The sequence below is a fragment of the Acyrthosiphon pisum genome, chromosome A1 (genome assembly GCF_005508785.2).
Source record: "Acyrthosiphon pisum isolate AL4f chromosome A1, pea_aphid_22Mar2018_4r6ur, whole genome shotgun sequence".
Taxonomy (NCBI): domain Eukaryota; kingdom Metazoa; phylum Arthropoda; class Insecta; order Hemiptera; family Aphididae; genus Acyrthosiphon; species Acyrthosiphon pisum.
In genome coordinates, this window is record NC_042494.1 from 161,936,129 (window position 1) to 161,956,360 (window position 20,232).

Here is a 20,232-nt window from a genome sequence, read left to right on the forward strand (position 1 = left end):
TATTATAGGTCAATTGTTTTAAAATACTTTCTATAGACTATAATATAATATTATGTCTTATACCTAGACTGACATACCGTCTCCGCTCAGAATCGTTTTTCATATACAATGATATTATATCATTGAATTCAAATTTAATACCATCCATTATACAGTGACCCACTTGTAAACTACTGTACAGCAGAGCGAAATCCACTTACCCACCTTTTTTTTATTTTATGATTCCAATATGCTAGATCCATTACTGTTAGAGCCTAAAGGTCAACCACCATCACTGGCGCAACTATGGGAGCTAGGGGGCTTAGTCCCCCAAAATATCACTTATTGATTTAGATATAAACCCCATATGGGTTATTTTAAATAAATAATTTTATTAGCTTCCCATAGTTTTAACCCTGGTTGCGTCTATGACCACCACCCATTGACACATAGATATTATATTAAAGACAAATTTCTTTATCCATTATATATATATAAGCCACCACCACCACCTATATTTTATATTAATAATACATATAAAACAGTATATTGTATGTAAAAATATGTCGTATTTTATAGTCGAAGAGTACCTATCACCATTTAAGTGATCGGCATTCAGCCAATAGTCTCATGAAATAGGTACCCTTTCACGTCATCATTGCATATACGACTTACCATGTTATATGTAAAGGTATACAGAAACATAATATACATTGAAATTAAACTAAAGATAATGCATATTATTATGAATATCAATTCCATATACATTTATATCAAAACTCAAAATTCAATACTTATTCCACCATTGTAAATACTGTACAAGTTAATATTATTATGTTATACGCGTGCCATGACTAATGTTTAGCAAGTAATACAACAATATTAATTGATTGGTTTCTACTATACAAAACTGGATAGTTAGGTACATTTTATTTTCAAAGGGACCCCTAAATTTTTGCACTGGGGCCCCCAGAGTTCAAGATCTGGGCATTGTTTGCGTTTTGTTTATCACTCTGTTGGGACCTCCTCATAGTTGTACTATGATATATAGATTAATAAACAACATGATGGGATCATAAAGTCCAGGTTTGATTCAAGTAGGCGCAACACATCACTTGGTCACTAATTTTATTATATTATGATTAAATTGTTATTACTAAACCGATCATACCTTGTTTTTTTACGCTATCAGCCTTGTAGGCTGTAAGCCTGTAACCTTACAAGCTACAGTAGTACAGTAGGTACCTATGTCACATAGGTATGTGTTTGTAACTATTGTATAATTGTACGTTTGGTAAAAAAAGACCAAAGAAAAAAAGAACAAGGAAAAAAGCACAATTTTTAAAATTTTAAAATATACCTATTAATTGGCTAGGTATCACAAAATGAAAAAAAATATTAATATCAAATTATTACATATTACCTAAATCACCGGTAAAAATGTAAACCTACAAAGCTAATACGTCAAATTAACAATATTGTCTAAGCCAGGGGCAGACTGGCCAGGTGTGCTAGTGTTCCATAGCCGGGGCATTTGAAATTTTGAACATTTGACGATATTACTAATAAATTTATTTTTAAATACGAAACTGTTTAAAAAACACTGCTATTGGTTGGTACAAATGTACAATGCTACAATAAGTTCATAGTCGAACCATAAGTTTATAATAATAATAATTGTATGAACATATTATAGGTATATTGTACTTATAGTGTATTATCATTCCTTTAGCAACAATTTTAAAAAGCAGTTTTATCCAGAAAAATGTTTAAAAACTTTATCTGATTTGGATGGTACATCGACCGTCAGAAAGTTATTGTTAAACTACAATTATTGAACCATTTGCAAATATTTATGAAAATATTGTTGAAAGAGAGAATAGATAACATATTTTTTATAAAGTTTATATTAAAAGTAATGACTATAATAACGCGACAATTCTGAAGCTGATGAAGATGATTTTGGTTTAATAAGACTATGAATTGTGACAATAAAATAAATCAGCGGTTCCCAACCGATTTTTTCAAACGAAAGCGCTCTGAACTATTGGCTGTTAGAACAAAAATAAAAAAGCACGTTCTAACCGATAATTAAAACGCATTGAAGCTTCCTACACGGTGAGTTACCGTATAGCTCAAAAAGGCGAAGCTCATACCATTGCGGAGACCCTCATAAAACCATGCGTTATTGATATAGTAACTTGTATGCTTGATGATAAATCTGCCAAACATTTATCCATAATTCCTTTGTCAAATAATACTGTTGCACGGTGAATTGAAGATTTGGCTAGCAACGTATCAGAAACACTTGTCTCTCGTATTAAATACACAAAATTCACACTACAGACGGTGAATGGGTAGTTAATACATTGTCAGTCTGTAGAAAACCCTCAAGCTTGTCTTCAATCGAATATGAGAGTTTGATCGATATAACTTCAGATTGAACATTTCAATCCACCTTCACTAGCAATTCTTACGTTGAATTTTGGCTAAATTTAAAAAATACAAGTTTTGAACATTTGAGTCAAAAAGAAATAACAATACTCCTACCTTTTGCTACCACTTATTTATGTGAGACAGGATTTTCAGCATATACGGCTACTAAAACCAAATACCGGAACCGTCTTAATGTAGAACCTGACCTTCGTATCCAACTATCACAAATTGAACCAGATATTGCCAAACTTTCAAAAAATAAGCAGCCACAAAAATCTCATTAATTTTTAACTTTTAAAGCAGTATTTTTTTCTTTATTTTCAACCATAATTTTGTAATTTGTTTTTAATATGTACAATAAAATTATTTAAAACGGTCTGTCATGAAAACAAGTGTTCATTTTTATCATGTTTCTCATGATATTCACAGAGGGGCACCTAACTAAATTTAGACCATCAAAAGGGCACCGCCGACTAAAAAGGTTGGGAACCGCTGAAATAAATGATAAAAACAATAGTAAATAAACATCAAAAATATCAAAAAGATTATACATTTATGATTCTTATAAAATTTATAATATTATAACCTATTGGATATTGTCTATTTATAATTTATACTCGAGAAAGTAGGTATTCATAAAAAAGCTGTTATAAATGGGTTTGGGCTGTTTAGTTTTATAAAATACTGGGCTGTTTACCTCCTGGTCTGCCTCGGGTCTAAATATTCTCTTAAATTGTCCGTTCTCATTCCCATACAAAACATTTTATAAATCATTTGACATACAGTTAAATATAATAAAAAATTAAAAAAAAAAAATGAATTAATGATAATCGAAGTATGTTATGTATGAGTCAATTTTCGATATTATATTTTCAATGCCCAATAATTATCTCTAAAACTTGTGATATTTTAACTTTTTGAATTTTAATCATAGAATTTATTAATAAAAATATTGAAAAAATTTACTTTTATACAGGCACAGATTTACTTCTGTTCTACAATATTGATAATAGGTGTTTGTACTCTCAAACTGTTCAACAAACCATATTATTGGAAACACAAAAATTAATTTTCATGGCATTTCCCATACTATCAATAACATTTGATATCCCTTAATATTTTTTAATTTTTAAAAATTGTTCTTTTTATCCGGGATTTGTTTATTATTTGTATAATTGCATAATAATAAATTACGTGATTAATAATATTGATAATTGAATCACTAATTATTGTTACAATTATTGTGAAAAGGGGCTTCCGATAAAATTATTATAACAAAAGAAAAAAATAATAATTTATTTTATTTTAGTTAGTAAAAAAATTCAACTTTAATTTTCATTATAATTTATAGTTCACAAGGGTGCAATATTTGGTAACTACAATACTACTGAACAATAAAAAACCAATATTCTCAAAGTTCCAAAAAAAAAAACAAAATAATTTAATATAATTATATTGCCCAATGCTCAAGTTGATATTTTCTTAAACCGTAACATTGATAAGTACACACGACGTCCTAAATCTTTAATCTACTATTGTATTATGTAAATATTGTCTTATATTTTATTATTTTTATTATCTGTCAATGTTTCACAATCTTATCCTATTCAGTATATTTTAAACCATAGTTTTAATTATTTATGCCATAATTGTGATCTAATTTATAAATCTTAAAAAATAATTAATTCTTTACACCTAAGTTTAGATGATGTCGAATGTCAGGAAGACTTTGTATTAATAAAAAAAAATAAAAATAAAAAAAAATAAGTACATATATCAATATCATAAACAAAACATTATGTACAAATCAATCAAGAAAAATAATGTGTTTTGTTTAACGGCAAATTAATGTTTTCCTTCTTTAAATAAATAAACTACCAATTATTTATATATATATATAAATTAATATATTTAAATAACATTCTTAGTTATTTGACTTATCGTGATCTTACAGGATATATTTATATCCAACAAGTCAATAATAAACAAAAACCTAAGTATTTCTTAAATATCTAAAATTACAAACACTTCACATTTCCCTTCATTTTCATGTATCTGCATATTGGAAAATGTTATAGCTTTTACTTCTGTTCCTTGAGGATGTTTTCCAAGTTGAAACTCTTCTCCAAAGCCTTTAGCTTTAATTTTAAATGCTGTTGTGTCAAATACTTCTATTTGTACTTTCTAAATTTAAATATTATACATTAATTATATACAGCATAGTATTTGAATATTTTAAGATTATAAAATAACTGAACTAAATAGCTTACTCTTGCAATATAATTAGGTTCAGCACTAAATATGAACAACAATTCATCAAGAAAATTATACAAAAGAGTCATCATGTCATGACCCTCGACTTCTATTTCATATGACTCTTTCATTTCAATATAATCAACCTCTGTCATGTAATGAAACATAGCATTGGCACATTGTTCAAATGCTTCAGACAATGTACTTCCCCACGCATGTATTCTACAAAAATAAAAAATTATTAATAACCATAAATACATTAGTAATTACTTTTTAGTAAAATCTAATAAGTTTGACAATATTAAATTTTTTAGATTAAAAAAAAAAAAATAATACTAACTGAATATCTGCTGTATGGTCCAGATCTGAAATGCATAGGTAAAATTAAATAAAAATTATATTGAATACAGGTTTTAATAAAATTATTATTAAATATTTTTAAAAGCATTAATCAATTCATGAACGAAATATAGTAAACAAATAATTAACAGTAAAAATTCAGTATAATGGATACCAAAAAATTCAAGAAAAATTGAAATATTAAACATTCAAATATGACATGAGTCATGAAGTGATTGTTAACAAATAACAATTACCTTTAATGATCACTCAACAGGACTTTATTTTATTAAAATAGAACATTTTCGATCTATATTCAATAATATACAATAAGCGATTATCGAGGCGGTATGTTGTACAAGAATAATAAAATTATATAATGGTGTGAGCACGATTTAAGATAGTATCTTAAATCGTGAGTGCGAATGAAGGGAGCATCCAGAGACGCTACTTCAAAAATACACTCAGGTTTTTTTTTATATGGTTACATTACAATGAGATTATGTAGCCAATTTCTTTTAAGATGGCAAGGAAAATTTTCTGGTAATGAATTAGAAGCAAGATTGGAAATAAAACCATAATTAGGTATAATAGAAAAACATTTTTTACAGGTCTCACATTCATATTTGCACTCGGGTAAATTCCAGTCTTCTTCTTTAATGTCACCCATGTCTCAAAATGTTATTAATTGAATATATTATTATGTTTTTCAATAAACTAAAAACAAACAAATTATTTTATATAATATTTGATTTTGTAGGTAAGTCGTCTTATCGGTTGTTTTAATTAAGTTAGGCATTAAAGTATAGAATGTAAAAATACTAAAAGTTGTAGTTTGTACATGTATTGTACTAGTACTACTATTTACTATTAAGTGTCAAGTAGTACAACTAACGCAACTTACGTCTAACAACTTGCCAGACTAGAAGAATATTTTATTAAATACTATGAGAATTAAGAGAAAATTTAAATTTCAAATTTTTACTGAATTCATAAATCATAATAATAAATATAAGCAAAATATAAGTTAAGAAAATTAAAGAAATAAGAATGTTGATTTTTTTGTTATCAAAATCAAACAGTATCATACTATCATATACTATCACCATAGATATATACAACCACGAACTACTACATGTAGTAGTTCGTGTATACAACAACTAGATAGCCGTCTTTGTACTACGGTGGTGGCCGATATTGAAGTTAGCCGCCATTTACAAAGCAGGCAATGTTTACATTTATTTTACATTTATTTATATACATATATACTATGATAATATTATTTTGTAAACATTGCCTGCGTTGTAAATGGCGGCCGACTTCCATGACAAGAAGGAGACGGCCATCTAGTTTGTTGTATATATCTATGGTTATCACTTATAACGTTAAAAAAAGGTGGGGAAGTGGGGACTGTATATAAATTATAAATATACAGTGATTTTGATTTCTAAATACATTTTTTTCATAAAACGTTTCGGCAACATTTCTGGCAACACTGCACACTTCAAACTCTACGAGCACAACGCTGTCAACACTCAACATCGGTCATTGGCATTCGGCACTTCTCTTATTTCGCGTCAATTGCTTGTTCTCACTACCGGAGCTAAGGCTACTTGCGACTTGCGATCAACCGAATTTTCATCCGTTCCGATCTTACGATGGCCATCTCAAAACCCGAATTAGCCTGCGTCTACGCCTCACTCATCTTGGCCGACGACGACATCGACATCACGGTAAATATTGCTCGATCGCGTCATCCAATGACGGTAATACCTAATAATATTATGTTGTGGCATATCCATACAAGTGGCAAACACGACGGCGCAGAGTCTCTTTCTCCTCGATGGCACGCTGTCCGCCTGTATGTACTTCCTGATTGGGTGGCACACTTCCGTTTCGTTTCCGGAAGTCAGTACGGCGGCCATCGCAGCAGTTTTTCGTTTACCGCGGTGATCCCCCCCCCCGACCTCAAAGACCACGTTGACGCCGTTTTGGCGGCAGAAATAATTGCCGAGATAAATTACTCGTTGGAGTGATCTTTTGTTATAAGCACGGACTAAGACTTAATATATCTTAGTCTGTGGTTGTAAGTGTGTCTAATGCAGATAACTTCGTGAAAGGTCGAAACTTTAGCGATGAATATCGACTGAGTCTAGTATGTTATCTTTTTTGTCATATTGTCATATTTGACTATGTTGATATTGTATCGTATCATTATCATCATAAATTTAAATGGTGTTCTGTAACTTTCACGATTCAACTGCAATATTCACTTTACGAATATCGATAGTACATTAATTGATTCTTTTCAAACTGTCGACACTTATTATGATAATATAGATACCTTATAATTTTCCCAAGCATTGTGTAATATTATGAATTGGGATATCCCTTTAATTATTTGCAATAAATTCATTATTTTTTAGATACCTACCTAGGCCTACTCTTAATTATTCAAATGCCAATCTTATTATTTTTACAATATTTTTATCTAAATATGTTAGTTAATTCCCTGCTGTTATAAGTGTATCGAGGTATTATTTATTTATTATCTTATTAGTATAGGGAGAAAAAATCCAAACAGTCTTAAAAGCCGCCAATGTTGAAGTTGAACCATACTGGCCTGGTTTGTTTGCCAAGGCTTTAGAAAATGCAAATGTTAAAGATTTGATCACAAACATTGGATCAGCAGTAGGAGCTGTACCGGCTGCAGGTGCCGCAGGTATGAATATTTTATTAGAACTACTTAAACTCTAAAGACTATGTTCATATGAAGTTGAGTTAATAATTTCTAATTACAATTGCAGCCGCTGCCCCAGCAGCTGAAGCCAAGGAAGAAAAGAAAGAAGAGAAGAAGGAAGAAGAGAGTGAAGAGGAAGACGATGATATGGGCTTTGGTTAGTACATTTTCTTGAAATATACTCTTATTTCATTTGAGTTCACGCATGCATACTCTGCTGCTGAACAGATTCACCTGTTTGGTCAATGCTAGTGCTCATAACATTTATTGCCCACCGATTTTTTTGGTTGAGTTGATAAACTTAGATGGAATAGAGTGTAGTTGACTCTATCTTATTTATTATACCATAAACTTGACCACGCACTGCCACATAGTGTCTGGACTCATTTTACCACTGACACTTAATACTATTACTACAAATAATGTATGGTCTAAGGTTTTGAGGTATAACCTACTAACCTAGCATCAATTTAAGAGACGTATTAATTTATAAATTGTCTTGCTGTAATACACTGTATTGTCCTGACATTGAAACCTACCTTTAAATTATACGGAATAATATTCAAATAAGAACTATGTATTTCCAATGATTAATATCAAATTTGGCATGTATTATCATAACTACATTGATGAGTACAATTTGTATGAGGAAATTAACACATTACAAGTGTTACAACGCGAGATTTGCATTAATATAATATATTAATGTAAATCTTATAAATTAATCTTATAATATTATTATCTGTGTAGATTTGATTATTTCAATTTTGACTTAATCATTAGTTAGTTAACTGTACAGTTATGATTATTGTTTGCATCAAGTTTTTATAACTGTTTTATTAAAAGTAACTTCAAATTAAACAGTATTAAAAAAATATCTAAATATGACAACAATATGAATTTATGGAATTACAGATTATTGTGTTGTATTAAAATATGTTTAGAAATCTTTCCTAACTTGTTTCTATAAAATATTCTTATATTGAATTAATTTTTAACACTATTTTAATTTTTTATTTTCAGGTCTATTTGAATAAAAATCTACTCCATCGACTGACTTCCTTCATACAAAAATAACAACATTAACTTTAATTGTTTTATATTGTAACTTGTACAACTATGCAGCTTGAATTATATGTTGTTATATTTTATTATTTATGTTATTATTATTTTTATTCCTTTATATTTTCCAATATTCAAACTCTATTTTGTTGGTATTTGATGAATGCTTATTCTTTACTATGCTCCCTTGCACTTAAATTTAAAAATATGATGGGAGAAACCAGTAATTTGGTCACTTAGATGTAAAAAACTTGATAAACTAAAGATTACCACACAGTACACTGATAAAAAGTTTCTAGGTTAGCACAAAATGTGTTATGTAATGAAACATATTTTAATCTATTAATTAGGTTATTAGTTGGTATCAGCATATAATATGTTGTTAATTAATAGTTAATCTATAATACAAATAATTGATCAGTCCTTGACTTTTAGACCACTTATCTCTGATATACGTAGAAGATTTAGTTATTTATATGAACATTTAGTTATAACTTAACATTTTTATGTTTTAAAATCTGTGTTAAAAATTCATATTTCATCTATTAAACAAAATGTCCAACAAATTTGTATCGGTCAAAGATTTTGAAAACTATGCTGTTGGTACATTGCCACGGACTGTTCTTGGATATTATCAAAGTGGGGCTTGCGATGAATACACACTTTCGATTAATAATAAAGCATTTAATAAGTAAGAAGATTGGTTTTTTTAATATTTTAAATAATATATTGAAATCTTACAATATTGTTAAAAGATTGCGCATAGTACCACGAATGCTGCGTGATGTTCGAAATAGAGATTTGAGCATCACCATTCAAGGCGATAAAGTAAATGTACCTATAGGTATATCTCCTTGTGCTATGCACAAAATGGCTCATGAAGATGGAGAGTGTGCATCTGCTAGAGGTAATATAACTGAGGGTATTAAAAACTAGTTCATTACCTAATGGTTCTACAATTAATAAATTTAATAGCGGCTGGAAAGCACGGTGCAATTTTTATACTTTCAACATTGTCAACATGCAGTTTAGAAGAAGTGGCCACAGCGGCACCAAACACTGTGAAATGGTTCCAACTCTACATCTATAAAGATAGGTATACGTTAATAACTACTTGCAAAATCTTAAATACTTCCTTTGTTGTGAATTTTAAATATTCAATAGATATAATATATTGCGTTTATAGGGTTTTAACTACATCATTAATACGAAGAGCAGAAAAATCTGGATACAAAGCACTTGTGTTGACTGTTGATGCCCCTGTGTTTGGCATCCGGTATAAAGACATAAAAAATAACTTTAGTTTACCAAGCCGATTGAGGTAAGACACCAATTTAAAATGAGACCGATAATTGAATGATGTTTAAAATTATTATATTCTAGGTTAGGGAATTTCTCTGAAGAACTGTCAGTAATGAACCAAACTAATGGTTCGGGCTTGACAAAATATGTAATGAGTCTTTTCGATGATCGTTTGGTATGGGATGACATCAAATGGCTGAAAAGGTTATTATATTATAATATATTTAGTACTTATGCGTAAACTATTTTATGTCTGCATGATAATATTGAAGCAAATAATAAATAAATTTAATTTATTGTTCAGCATTACAGATCTACCAATTATAGTAAAAGGTATTTTGAGTGCAGCTGATGCTAAAATTGCCGCTGATTTGGGATGTGACGGTGTATTTGTTTCCAACCACGGTGGAAGACAGTTAGATACAGCTCCAGCAACAGTATGTTATTAGTGTTGAGTGATTAAATAATATTTCTCCATATTTACTCTGAATAGCATGCAATATTTTATTTTAGATTGAGGTTTTGCCAAGCATTGCACGAGAAGTTGGACATCGTGTTGACATTTATCTCGATTGTGGCATAAGGCATGGAACCGATGTGTTCAAGGCTTTAGCTCTTGGTGCTAAAATGGTACATTTTCAAATGTTTACAAATTTATAATAATAACTGCCTTTATGATTTATATTTAATTTAATTTTGTTTAAAACTTTAAAATTACATGTAATTACTAAAGTTATAATATTTGTTTGTATATAATGTTATTTTAATTTCTAGGTGTTTTTAGCGCAGCCTATATTATGGGGCTTGACGTATGATGGCCAAAAGGGCGCAGAGGACGTTTTTGGTATTGTTGTTAATGAATTCGATAACACTATGGCTTTAGCGGGTAATTTCTTATTACTTATACATATAATGCCATATCGCATCGAATGTCTACTAAAGTACATGATGGTTTCAGGTTGTGCATCATTAGACCAAATTAAGAAGGAAATGGTGGTACACAAATCAGTATATTCAAAACTTTAAGCTTATTATAATATTTTGTTTATACTTAATTTATTATACAAATAGAGTACAGACTTTAACTAAAACAACATAAGTATATAAATATGCTAATAAATATTTTTAACTTAAATAATTCATTGTACATCTCAAATCTACCATTACACAAAGGCCTAAATATTAAAACGATTTCTACCACAGTTAAAAGCTATTACAAAATCCACTAGTGTCCTGTAATATCCATTCTAGCCTATTCATCTCGAATAACCCCACATGCCAACTGAATAGACAACGGTATCGTAATTTTTTTTTATCCCTAGGTACCTATATTAATGATTAAATAAACTTATCTCCTCCAAAGTCAGAGTCTTTCTACATTGTTGAGCATCTCACAATTTTTTATGTTGTAAATGGAAATTGGTAAATTCAAAAACAAATTGTATCAATGATTAAAAAAATAAATCTTTTTCTTTTTACTTTACTCTCAGGCAGTCTCACCTCTCAGCATAGGGCTCTATTCTCTCATCTATTATTTATTCTCGCCAGTTAGTTTCACGTCTCTATAAGTGTATTATGCCTATTTTATTTTTTATAGCAATCGCTTATTAGTTATTTGATATTTCCATAACTACTTTCACTGCGTACTAGTCACATCCAGTTTATCAAGATATACGTAATACGTATAGTTTTAGACAGGCATAGTCAACAGTTAAATAATGTAATTAATTTTGAAATAGGTAAAAATTCTAACACATTTATAAGTTTCAATTTGACTTATTACATTTTTAGTAGGTATTCAAGATTTTTCTCAAGTCGAATGTCGTTAACGGTTCATTGATGACGCTTTTTAAAATACAATAATTTATAATTTGGCAATTCGCGGTCAGTGATAACAACTCAATTAATTTCCATGAAACACGGCCATACCATATGGCCGTGCCATGAAAGCTATTATCACTCTTGATCTTATCACTACCGGACACTGTAAGAGATAATTTTTTTTTAAAAATTATAAAAATGTACATAAATGGTAAATGCCTTTAATATTTTTAATATAATTTTTTTTAATTGTAATCGTGTATTGATACAAATTATTGTATTATAATGTTATATAGTTTAAAGTCCATTTGAAAAATAACCATGTGGAGTGTTATAAATCGCAGTGTATCCCTTAGGAAACTTGATCGGAAACTTATTGCTCGTTGCTCGTCCACAAACGATTCATACGGACTAGATAAAATAAAACCATTGCCCGTTCCAGATATAGTGAGGAAACCACGTCGCTTACCGTTTTTAAAATCAATATACGCCGGTCAGTATGATATCGAAGTCCTTACATATCCAGAAACACTTAATCTGGAGAGGTTTAAAGACCTAGAATCCCGAGTGCAACAAGTCCAGCACAATTGTACGAAAATCGACACTGTCCGTCAACTGGGACTGTTTGGCATGAGTGCTCCATACCCAAGTTCGGGCCTCAACTTATCCGACACCGAAATAGCACGTGTATCTGAACACTTTGATTCCAACACATTTAAGTGTGTATTTGATCACACCCTGTGCGTTGACATAATCAAAACTTTTGGTACGCCTAGTCAAAAATCAAAATATTTACCATTGCTCGCATCAGGTGCTGTATGCACATTACACGTTGATACTGTAACAAGTACACTACTGCCCAATGAGAGCTGGGAACTCACAGGCTCTGTGAAAAACTCTGCAGATGTTTTCTTGTTGTTTGTCATTGGAAGTAAAGCCTACATAGTTGAAAAGGATAAAACTTTTGTCAATGGAGAAAATTTAGAATTGAGACATGTAGTTGTTGCTTCAGATGATGTAATGGAAAATGTTAATTTAACAAAAATAATTCAAAGAGGTAAATTATACACGTGTTCTTTATTGACTACGTTGTTGAAGAGAGTTGTTCAAGCAACTGTTCAGAATTTAATACCAAAAACTAGGTTAAGTCTAAAATTAAGAGAGTGTGATTCTGTTCTGAAGATAATATCAAAATCGTTAATTAACATCTATACACTTGAAAGTATGATATATCTGACCACGTGGATGACTGATGGATTTGATGATCCAGACATTGAGCTAGAGTCGGCTTCCATACAGCTATTTGCTCGTCAAACAGTGGACAGTATATTGATAGATTTAAAAATGGTAAATGGAAGAAGTTCTATAAATCAAAATTTTTCGACTTTATGCAATGAGGTGGAAGATTTAGTTGAGAGTTTGGAAGGAAGTATGAAACTAGCTAATTTTATTAGTAGTCGAGGTGTAGAGTTTTTCAATAAATCTGATTATGAAGAAAATGTTTCATTTCTGACTACAGCTTATAGAAATATAATGATGAAAAGAAATGAGCCGAGTTTAAAATATGGCCTTCAACAATTCCTACATCCCGCACTCAAGGTATATAATATTAATGGTCTATAGTATTTGTTACTGAACTAATCTTAATTAATATCTTTTCCATTTCAGCATGCCGCAAATTTTCTTGAATATGATGTATTGAAATTTCAATTTATAATTAACCAATGCCATGCTGCCGGTCAACTGAGTACCGATAATCAAATGCTTATGGAAAGGTTGTCAACAGTGATCATATACATTTATGCCATGACAGCAGTTCTTGGTAGGGCATCTAGATCATATTGTACTGGAATCCGGTTTTGTGATTATGAAGTAATTAAAATAACTTTTTAACCTTTTATTGCTTTAATGCTTTGAGTTGCAATTTATTAGGTATAACTAATATTTTTACGACTGTATTTTATTATTAATCCTAGATGAATACTGGAGAAACTGTGGTTAGAGAATCGTGTACTTTACTTAAACCAATCATAGAAGAACTGATGAGTGGTAAATATGTTGCAACAGATTCAGTCTACGAATCATTAGCGGACCAATTATTATTTAATAATATAAATAGAGGACAAACAGAGACGTAAAATGTATATTTTATACTTGATTACATTTTTATTTTTGTCAAATAATGTATCATACAAATATGTTTCAAATTCATTTGCGTATAATTTAAATAAAATATTTAGTTTTAGTTATATAATAACATAATAACTGTACTTATCTACATTCAAATACCTAATTTTGAAAAATTATCTTTAGAAGCATAATATTATGTTGTGTAGACATTGAATATATGCTGGCACATAAACAGGTATAAAGTATTTTTTGATGCAAAAAAAATTATGTTTTATTATACATTGTATTTCTGAGTATTTATAAAAAATTTCATTTCATTTCATTATGACAAATACTTATATAAGATATAACAGGACTATTAATCAAATTTCTATTACAAATGTTACTATATTTGTTAAATAGTTCTATTATTATTACTAATATCACATAGTTTGTGATAACAAAGCTGAAGTTTTCTGATTTGTCTGTACAAATAAAAAATAAGTAATGACATTAGTATATAAAAATGTTTATGTATAAAATACTCCTATTATGTAAAATCAAACAATTAAATAATAGTTAATAGACGAAGAAATATGTTTTATGAGTTCAAAAACAATATGTTTAATGTTAAAGAATATTAAGAATCTATAGGTGAAAAGAGACAACATAAAGTTAAAGAAACCTTGTAGAAGAAAATTAATATTATTTACAAATGCTGGTTAAGTGGTTTAATTTGTTTATTCATATAATCTTCATCAAAAATAATAATACTCACTTAAAATTAAATTGAGGGGTAACAATAATATTGAAAAATTGTAACCCCAAAAAAGTTTGATGCCACCACTTCTTCAGTAGGTACTCTATGGGTACTATATTATAGTAGCGGGCTAAACTTTACCTATATTTGATGTACAATGTGAATGATGGAACAGAAACCTAAATATCAGCATCACAAATGAAAAAAGTGGGTAAGTGGATGTCGCTCTGCTGTACAGTAGGTTACAAGTAGGTCACTTTAATGGATGGTGTTAAATTTGAATTCAATTATATAATATTATTGTATAAGAAAAACAATTTTGAGCAAAGACGGTCATACAGCGTATGATATTACTAAGTATATTTGATGATATTATTGTGAAAAAAGTATTTTATATATAACCTATTTACGAGGAACTTTGTTTTAAATTTTCAATCCTCAGCTATAAAAGTTGAACATTTTATAAATTTTTAACTACAAAATAATTATTAAATTTTGTCAAAATTTAAACTTCAAATGCTGATAAAAAAAAATTGTGCCTATGTATTTTTAATATTTTCAACTGCTGTTCTAATAATAAATCGGGAGTATTGCATTAAATTTTCACGATTTTTACCAAATAAATACAATTTTATTGAAATTTATAGAAAAAAAAACTGAAAAAAATTTAAAACTGACAATGGTTGTAAACAGCTCAAAAAAAGTCAAAACTTTTTCAAAATTTTATGGTGTATAGAAAATGAAAATATAAACATTCAGCAAAATGTTCAAGTATCTACAGTCATTCGTATTTTAATTACAACGAAATTAGGAAATCGTTACATGAGAAATCGAGTGAATATCAAATGTTGAAAGCATATGAATTTCAAACGCTCATAAAAATTTAATTTGATTTGCTTGTAGACATTTTTTTTTTTTGATAAAGGTAGACAAATTTATGAATACTTTTGTATTAAATATTCAAATCTTAGTTTTAAAGAGAAAAAAATTTCTCTCAAAATAATTTGATAATTTTCGTCATTTTTCCGTATTTTGTCAAGATTTGATCTTTAAATGCTTATAAATAAAAACTGTGACTAAGGATTTTTAATATTTTTCCAATGTCATTGTAATAATATAGTATAAGAGCCTTGTATTAAATTTTCAAGCTCTTTTACCCAATTAAAAAAATTTTATTTACATACATAGAAAAAAACACTAGTAAAATTGGAAACTGAAAATGTTCCTAAACAGTTCCAAACAAACTAAATATTTTGAACATTAGATCGTGCATAGAAAATGCGAATATAAACTACCAATGCAAATTTCATGTATATACGTAATTTGTTTTAGAGTTACACCAAAAACCAAAATCGAATTTGTGGAAAACCAAATTTGCGTAAAAGTTCCCGTTTTTCCTTAATTTTTATGTTGTTTTACCTGGCACTTGAAAACTTTTGGGAATTTTGACCTCCCCAATGCACTACAATATTCACTTTCCCATCGAATAAGATACTGAAGTTGAAAATTGAAGTATTATTTCGACTACTTAAAAGGGATGAGGGGAGCTGCAGCTAACCTAACCTAACCCCCCATGGCTACGCCACTGGCCGTTTCATTGTCACTATGGCGCAGTGGAGTGTCGTTCACCACGTGTATGCTGTTTGCGTACGACGTGTTTGTGAAAAACAAAGAATCGGTAGTTAAAGTGCAGCGCGCCTTCAGACGGTAAGACTCTGTGTTCTCGGAAGTTGTTACAGTACGTTTGGGACTATTTGGTTTGTTTTTATTAACTGTCTCCATTCGAAAACTATCTACCCACCTCATAATTGTTTTCCCATTGAGAACAGCACCGCGACGTCCGATGCCGAAGTAAGTCTAAATGCGTGATGCACCTTAACTACCGATTCATTGTTTAACATTTATCACAAACGCGTTGTCCGCAAACACATGGTGAACTACACTCCACTGCTCCATAGCGACAACAAAATGGCATTATCTGACAGATCGAATGAGCTTTCTAGACCTTCCTATTCACATTAAACGTTAAAAAAAACCTGTCTATTTTAGTTTTTTAGTTATAACTATATAAAATTATTACGTTATGAAAAAAAAAAAATAATATTATCAATATTAATCCATACATTTTTCTTATCTAAAAAATAATTAACAAACTAACTAATCTAAGGCATTTTTTTTATAGCCATACGATTTGGGCAAACCCCTTGTAGTGGAATCGTTGGTTGGAAATTAGGTTATGTCCATTGCCGACTTATAGACATACTGCATATGAAGGCCGAAGAGAGGATATTTTGGAGCGGACTGTCGGATCAGGATGCCAGGCGGCCAATGAGCCACCCCCGCAAGGTTAATCGTTAGACCTCGAAGCCTGGGTGAGGTGTACAACAACTGGCAGCCGAAAGCTGGCAGTACGCTATCGATGGAACAAGATGAGGATGTGCAGGTGCTTGACGGTGATTACTATGGCATGCGGCAGCCACCTGCTGGGATCAAAAACGGCAGCAGGGGACGAGTCTGAAAATCAGCCTTTGCCGGAGAACAACGACCACGGAAATGCTGTCCGCCTCTGTGACACCGGTACGTGTGTCCTTTCTGCGAGTACCACGAGGAAAGCCAGGCGGTTCGGACAAGAAAGATCGAGGTGTGGGCCGTGACTGCCGGACCCGGAATATAGAACAACCATAAGCACCAAGTACTACCATCAGCTATTGTTACTAACATCAGCTCTAGGTACTACAATAAGCACCAAGTACTTTTTTTTTTTTTATCTGAATTGTCGAACCGGGGGGAGGACTGCCTATGCTTTGCTTTCCCGCCGGTCCGCCATCGTTTATTAAATTACATAACAATATTAATTAATTAACAGCATCTACATAAATTACAATAAAGTTTGCATATTACAGATTTACAGATAATATTAATATTTACAATAATTACATTTGATTTTGTACAAAATTATTTTTTTTTTTTTTTTTTTTTTTTAGTTTAGATGTTGTACTATGCCTGATCCCTTTGCCTCTGTTGATGCTTCTTTTCCATGATCCGTGTTATGTGTTGCTCCACTGCGTGCCAATTTTCCCGGCTGGATAGCATGATGCTAACTATGGACTCCGGTTTTACTTCCTCACCCACTAAAGACTCCAGATCCCTTTGATTTCTTGCCCATCGACCACACCTGAAGAATGTGTGTTCCACGTCGACTACAGGGTCCCCGCATGACCTGCAGCCTGGACTGTCCACTTTCGCGAATCTGTATAAATTAGCTTGAAAGCAGCCGTGCCCCGTCAGGAACTGAGTCATGAAGTAACCCGTTGCCCCATGAGCACGTCTTGCCCAACTGCGTACGTCTGGTATTAGTCGTTTAGTCCATTGTCCGGTAGCTCTTTCATCATTCCATTCCTGCTGCCACCAGCCCCACACATTGTCGTCGACAATTCTCTTGGCATTTATTACTCCAGTCTTTTGGAGCCGTCGTAGTTCGCACCGACCACGTGCCATCAAATGTACAGGCACAATGCCTGTTACTACCAGGATAGCAGCAGCGGATACGGTTCTGTAGGCGCTGGCTACTCTCATAGCCATAATGCGCTGTGGGCCGAGAAGTACCTGTCTATGGTTTTGAAAAACGAGGGATGAACACCATACAGGGGCTGCATACAGAAGCTGGCTGTGTACAACTGAAGCAAGCAGCTTTCTCTTGATCGGCCGAGGGCCTCCAACATTTGGCATCAGCCTGGATAGAGCTGCCGTAGTTTTAGTAGCCTTCTCTCCCGCTAGTTTCATGTACTCCATGAAGCTTAGGTATTACCATCAGCACCAGGTTAAGTACTACCAGCTGCAAAAGTTACTACCATCAGCTATTGTTACTACCATAAGCTCTAGGTACTTCTATCAGTTCTAGGTACTACCATCAGCTCTAGGTACTACCATCAGTTCTAGGTACTACCATAAGCACTTATCACTACCATCAGATCTAGGTACTACTATCAGCTCTAGGTACTACCATTAGTTCTAGGTACTACCATAAGCACTTAGCACTACCATCAGCTCTAGGTACTACCATGAGCAAAAAGTACTACTTAAAGCGCTAGGTACTACCATCTACTCTAGGTATTACCATCAGTTCTAGGTACTACCATCAGCACCAGGTTAAGTACTACCAGCTGCAAAAGTTACTACCATCAGCTATTTTTACTAACATAAGCTCTAGGTACTGCCATATGGTCTAGGTACTACCATCAGCTTTTGGTACTAATATCAGTACAAGTAACTACCATCAGCTCTTGGTACTACCATAAGCACCAAGTACTACCAACAGCTGTAGGTACTACCATAACCACCAAGTACTACCACAAGCTTTAGATACTACTATCAGTTCTCGGTACTACCATAAGCACCAAGTACCACCATCAGCACCAAATACTACCATCAGCTTTACGTACTGCAATAACTTCTAAGTAATACAATCAGTTCTAGGTACTGCCATCAGCAGAAGTCATTTCCATCAGGATTAGTTACTACCATAAGCCCTGGGTACTACTATCAGCACCAGGATTGGTAATAACATCGGCGAAAGTGACTACCATCACATCTTGGTACTACCATCAGCACAATTTACAACCATCAGCACAAGTACCTACCATCAGCTCTAGGAACAACCATAAGCACCAAGTGCTACCAACAGCTGTAGGTACTACAATGAGCAATAAGTACTACCACAAGCTCTGGGTACTACTATCAGTTCTATGTACTAACATCAGATCTAGGTACTACCATAAGCACTAAGTACTACCATCAGCACCAAGTTATACAATAAGTTCTATGTACCACCATCAGTTCTAGGCACTACCATCAGCACCAGGTTAAGTACTACCAGCTGCAAAAGTTACTACCATCAGCTATTGTTACTACCATCAGCTCTAGGTACTACCATAAGGCCTCGGTACTACCATAATTTCTATGTACCACCATCAGCTTAAGGAACAACCATAAGCACCAAGTACTACCGTGAGCTCTAGGTACTACCATGAGCAAGAAGTACTACTTTAAGCGCTAGGTACTACCATCTACTCTACGTACCACAATCAGCTCTAGATACTGCCATAACTTCCAAGTACTACCATAAGCACCAAGTTCAACCTAAGCACTAAGTATTATCACCAGCAAAAGTTACAACTATTAGCTCCATGTACTATAGTCAGCAAAAGTTACTACCATTAGCTCTAGGTACTATAATTAGCAAAAGGATCTAATATTAGCACTACGTTACGTATAACCATCAGCTTTAGGTATTACCACCAGCACCAGGTTAAGTACTACCAGCTGCAAAAGTTACTACCATCAGCTATTGTTACTACCATAAGCTCTAGGTACTTCTATCAGTTCTAGGTCCTACCATCAGTTCTAGGTACAACCTTAAGCACTTAGCACT

General features: G+C 31.9%; 5 protein-coding genes across 8 annotated transcripts in view; 4 read left to right on the forward strand and 1 right to left on the reverse strand.

Moving 5' to 3' along the window:
- Window positions 1-20,232, forward strand: part of LOC100159811 (neuroligin-4, Y-linked-like) — a 516,542-nt gene that overhangs the window by 341,200 nt on the left and 155,110 nt on the right. The gene's annotated exons all lie outside the window — the stretch shown is intronic.
- LOC100164429 (archease) lies at window positions 4,300-6,059 on the reverse strand. The gene is made up of 5 exons (NM_001162155.2): window positions 5,912-6,059; window positions 5,626-5,724; window positions 5,009-5,033; window positions 4,686-4,890; window positions 4,300-4,599 (listed from the first exon to the last, which is right to left on the reverse strand). Exons 2-5 carry the CDS (start codon window positions 5,675-5,677, stop codon window positions 4,420-4,422), a joined length of 462 nt encoding a protein of 153 aa, NP_001155627.1. The 5' UTR covers window positions 5,678-5,724; window positions 5,912-6,059; the 3' UTR covers window positions 4,300-4,419.
- Window positions 6,504-8,901, forward strand: LOC100166436 (60S acidic ribosomal protein P1). The gene is made up of 4 exons (XM_001948429.5): window positions 6,504-6,740; window positions 7,573-7,729; window positions 7,815-7,904; window positions 8,771-8,901. Exons 1-4 carry the CDS (start codon window positions 6,666-6,668, stop codon window positions 8,782-8,784), a joined length of 336 nt encoding a protein of 111 aa, XP_001948464.1. The 5' UTR covers window positions 6,504-6,665; the 3' UTR covers window positions 8,785-8,901.
- LOC100168515 (hydroxyacid oxidase 1-like) lies at window positions 9,296-11,246 on the forward strand. The gene is given in 9 exon segments (NM_001293388.1): window positions 9,296-9,500; window positions 9,565-9,716; window positions 9,785-9,905; window positions 9,996-10,130; window positions 10,193-10,315; window positions 10,416-10,548; window positions 10,625-10,741; window positions 10,886-10,997; window positions 11,070-11,246. Coding segments are annotated over 9 exon segments (1,098 nt in total). The 5' UTR covers window positions 9,296-9,363; the 3' UTR covers window positions 11,138-11,246.
- On the forward strand, window positions 12,100-14,197 carry LOC100159610 (acyl-CoA dehydrogenase family member 9, mitochondrial). Its single transcript, XM_008183343.2, has 3 exons — window positions 12,100-13,531; window positions 13,601-13,804; window positions 13,909-14,197. Exons 1-3 carry the CDS (start codon window positions 12,254-12,256, stop codon window positions 14,068-14,070), a joined length of 1,644 nt encoding a protein of 547 aa, XP_008181565.1. The 5' UTR covers window positions 12,100-12,253; the 3' UTR covers window positions 14,071-14,197.

What these genes read in the sequence shown, in the direction of transcription:
- LOC100164429 (NM_001162155.2), bottom strand. Translation starts at nt 5,677, where the DNA reads ATGGGTGACATTAAAGAAGAAGACTGGAATTTACCCGAGTGCAAATAT. An exon ending in ACCCGAGTGCAAATATGAAT is followed by an intron (nt 5,034 to 5,625) that starts GTGAGACCTGTA and finishes TATGCATTTCAG; the next exon opens with ATCTGGACCATACAGCAGAT. An exon ending in GACCATACAGCAGATATTCA is followed by an intron (nt 4,891 to 5,008) that starts GTTAGTATTATT and finishes TTATTTTTGTAG; the next exon opens with AATACATGCGTGGGGAAGTA.
- LOC100159610 (XM_008183343.2), top strand. Translation starts at nt 12,254, where the DNA reads ATGTGGAGTGTTATAAATCGCAGTGTATCCCTTAGGAAACTTGATCGG. An exon ending in TCCTACATCCCGCACTCAAG is followed by an intron (nt 13,532 to 13,600) that starts GTATATAATATT and finishes TTTCCATTTCAG; the next exon opens with CATGCCGCAAATTTTCTTGA. An exon ending in TCCGGTTTTGTGATTATGAA is followed by an intron (nt 13,805 to 13,908) that starts GTAATTAAAATA and finishes TATTAATCCTAG; the next exon opens with ATGAATACTGGAGAAACTGT.
- LOC100166436 (XM_001948429.5), top strand. Translation starts at nt 6,666, where the DNA reads ATGGCCATCTCAAAACCCGAATTAGCCTGCGTCTACGCCTCACTCATC. An exon ending in ACGACGACATCGACATCACG is followed by an intron (nt 6,741 to 7,572) that starts GTAAATATTGCT and finishes TTATTAGTATAG; the next exon opens with GGAGAAAAAATCCAAACAGT. An exon ending in ACCGGCTGCAGGTGCCGCAG is followed by an intron (nt 7,730 to 7,814) that starts GTATGAATATTT and finishes TTACAATTGCAG; the next exon opens with CCGCTGCCCCAGCAGCTGAA.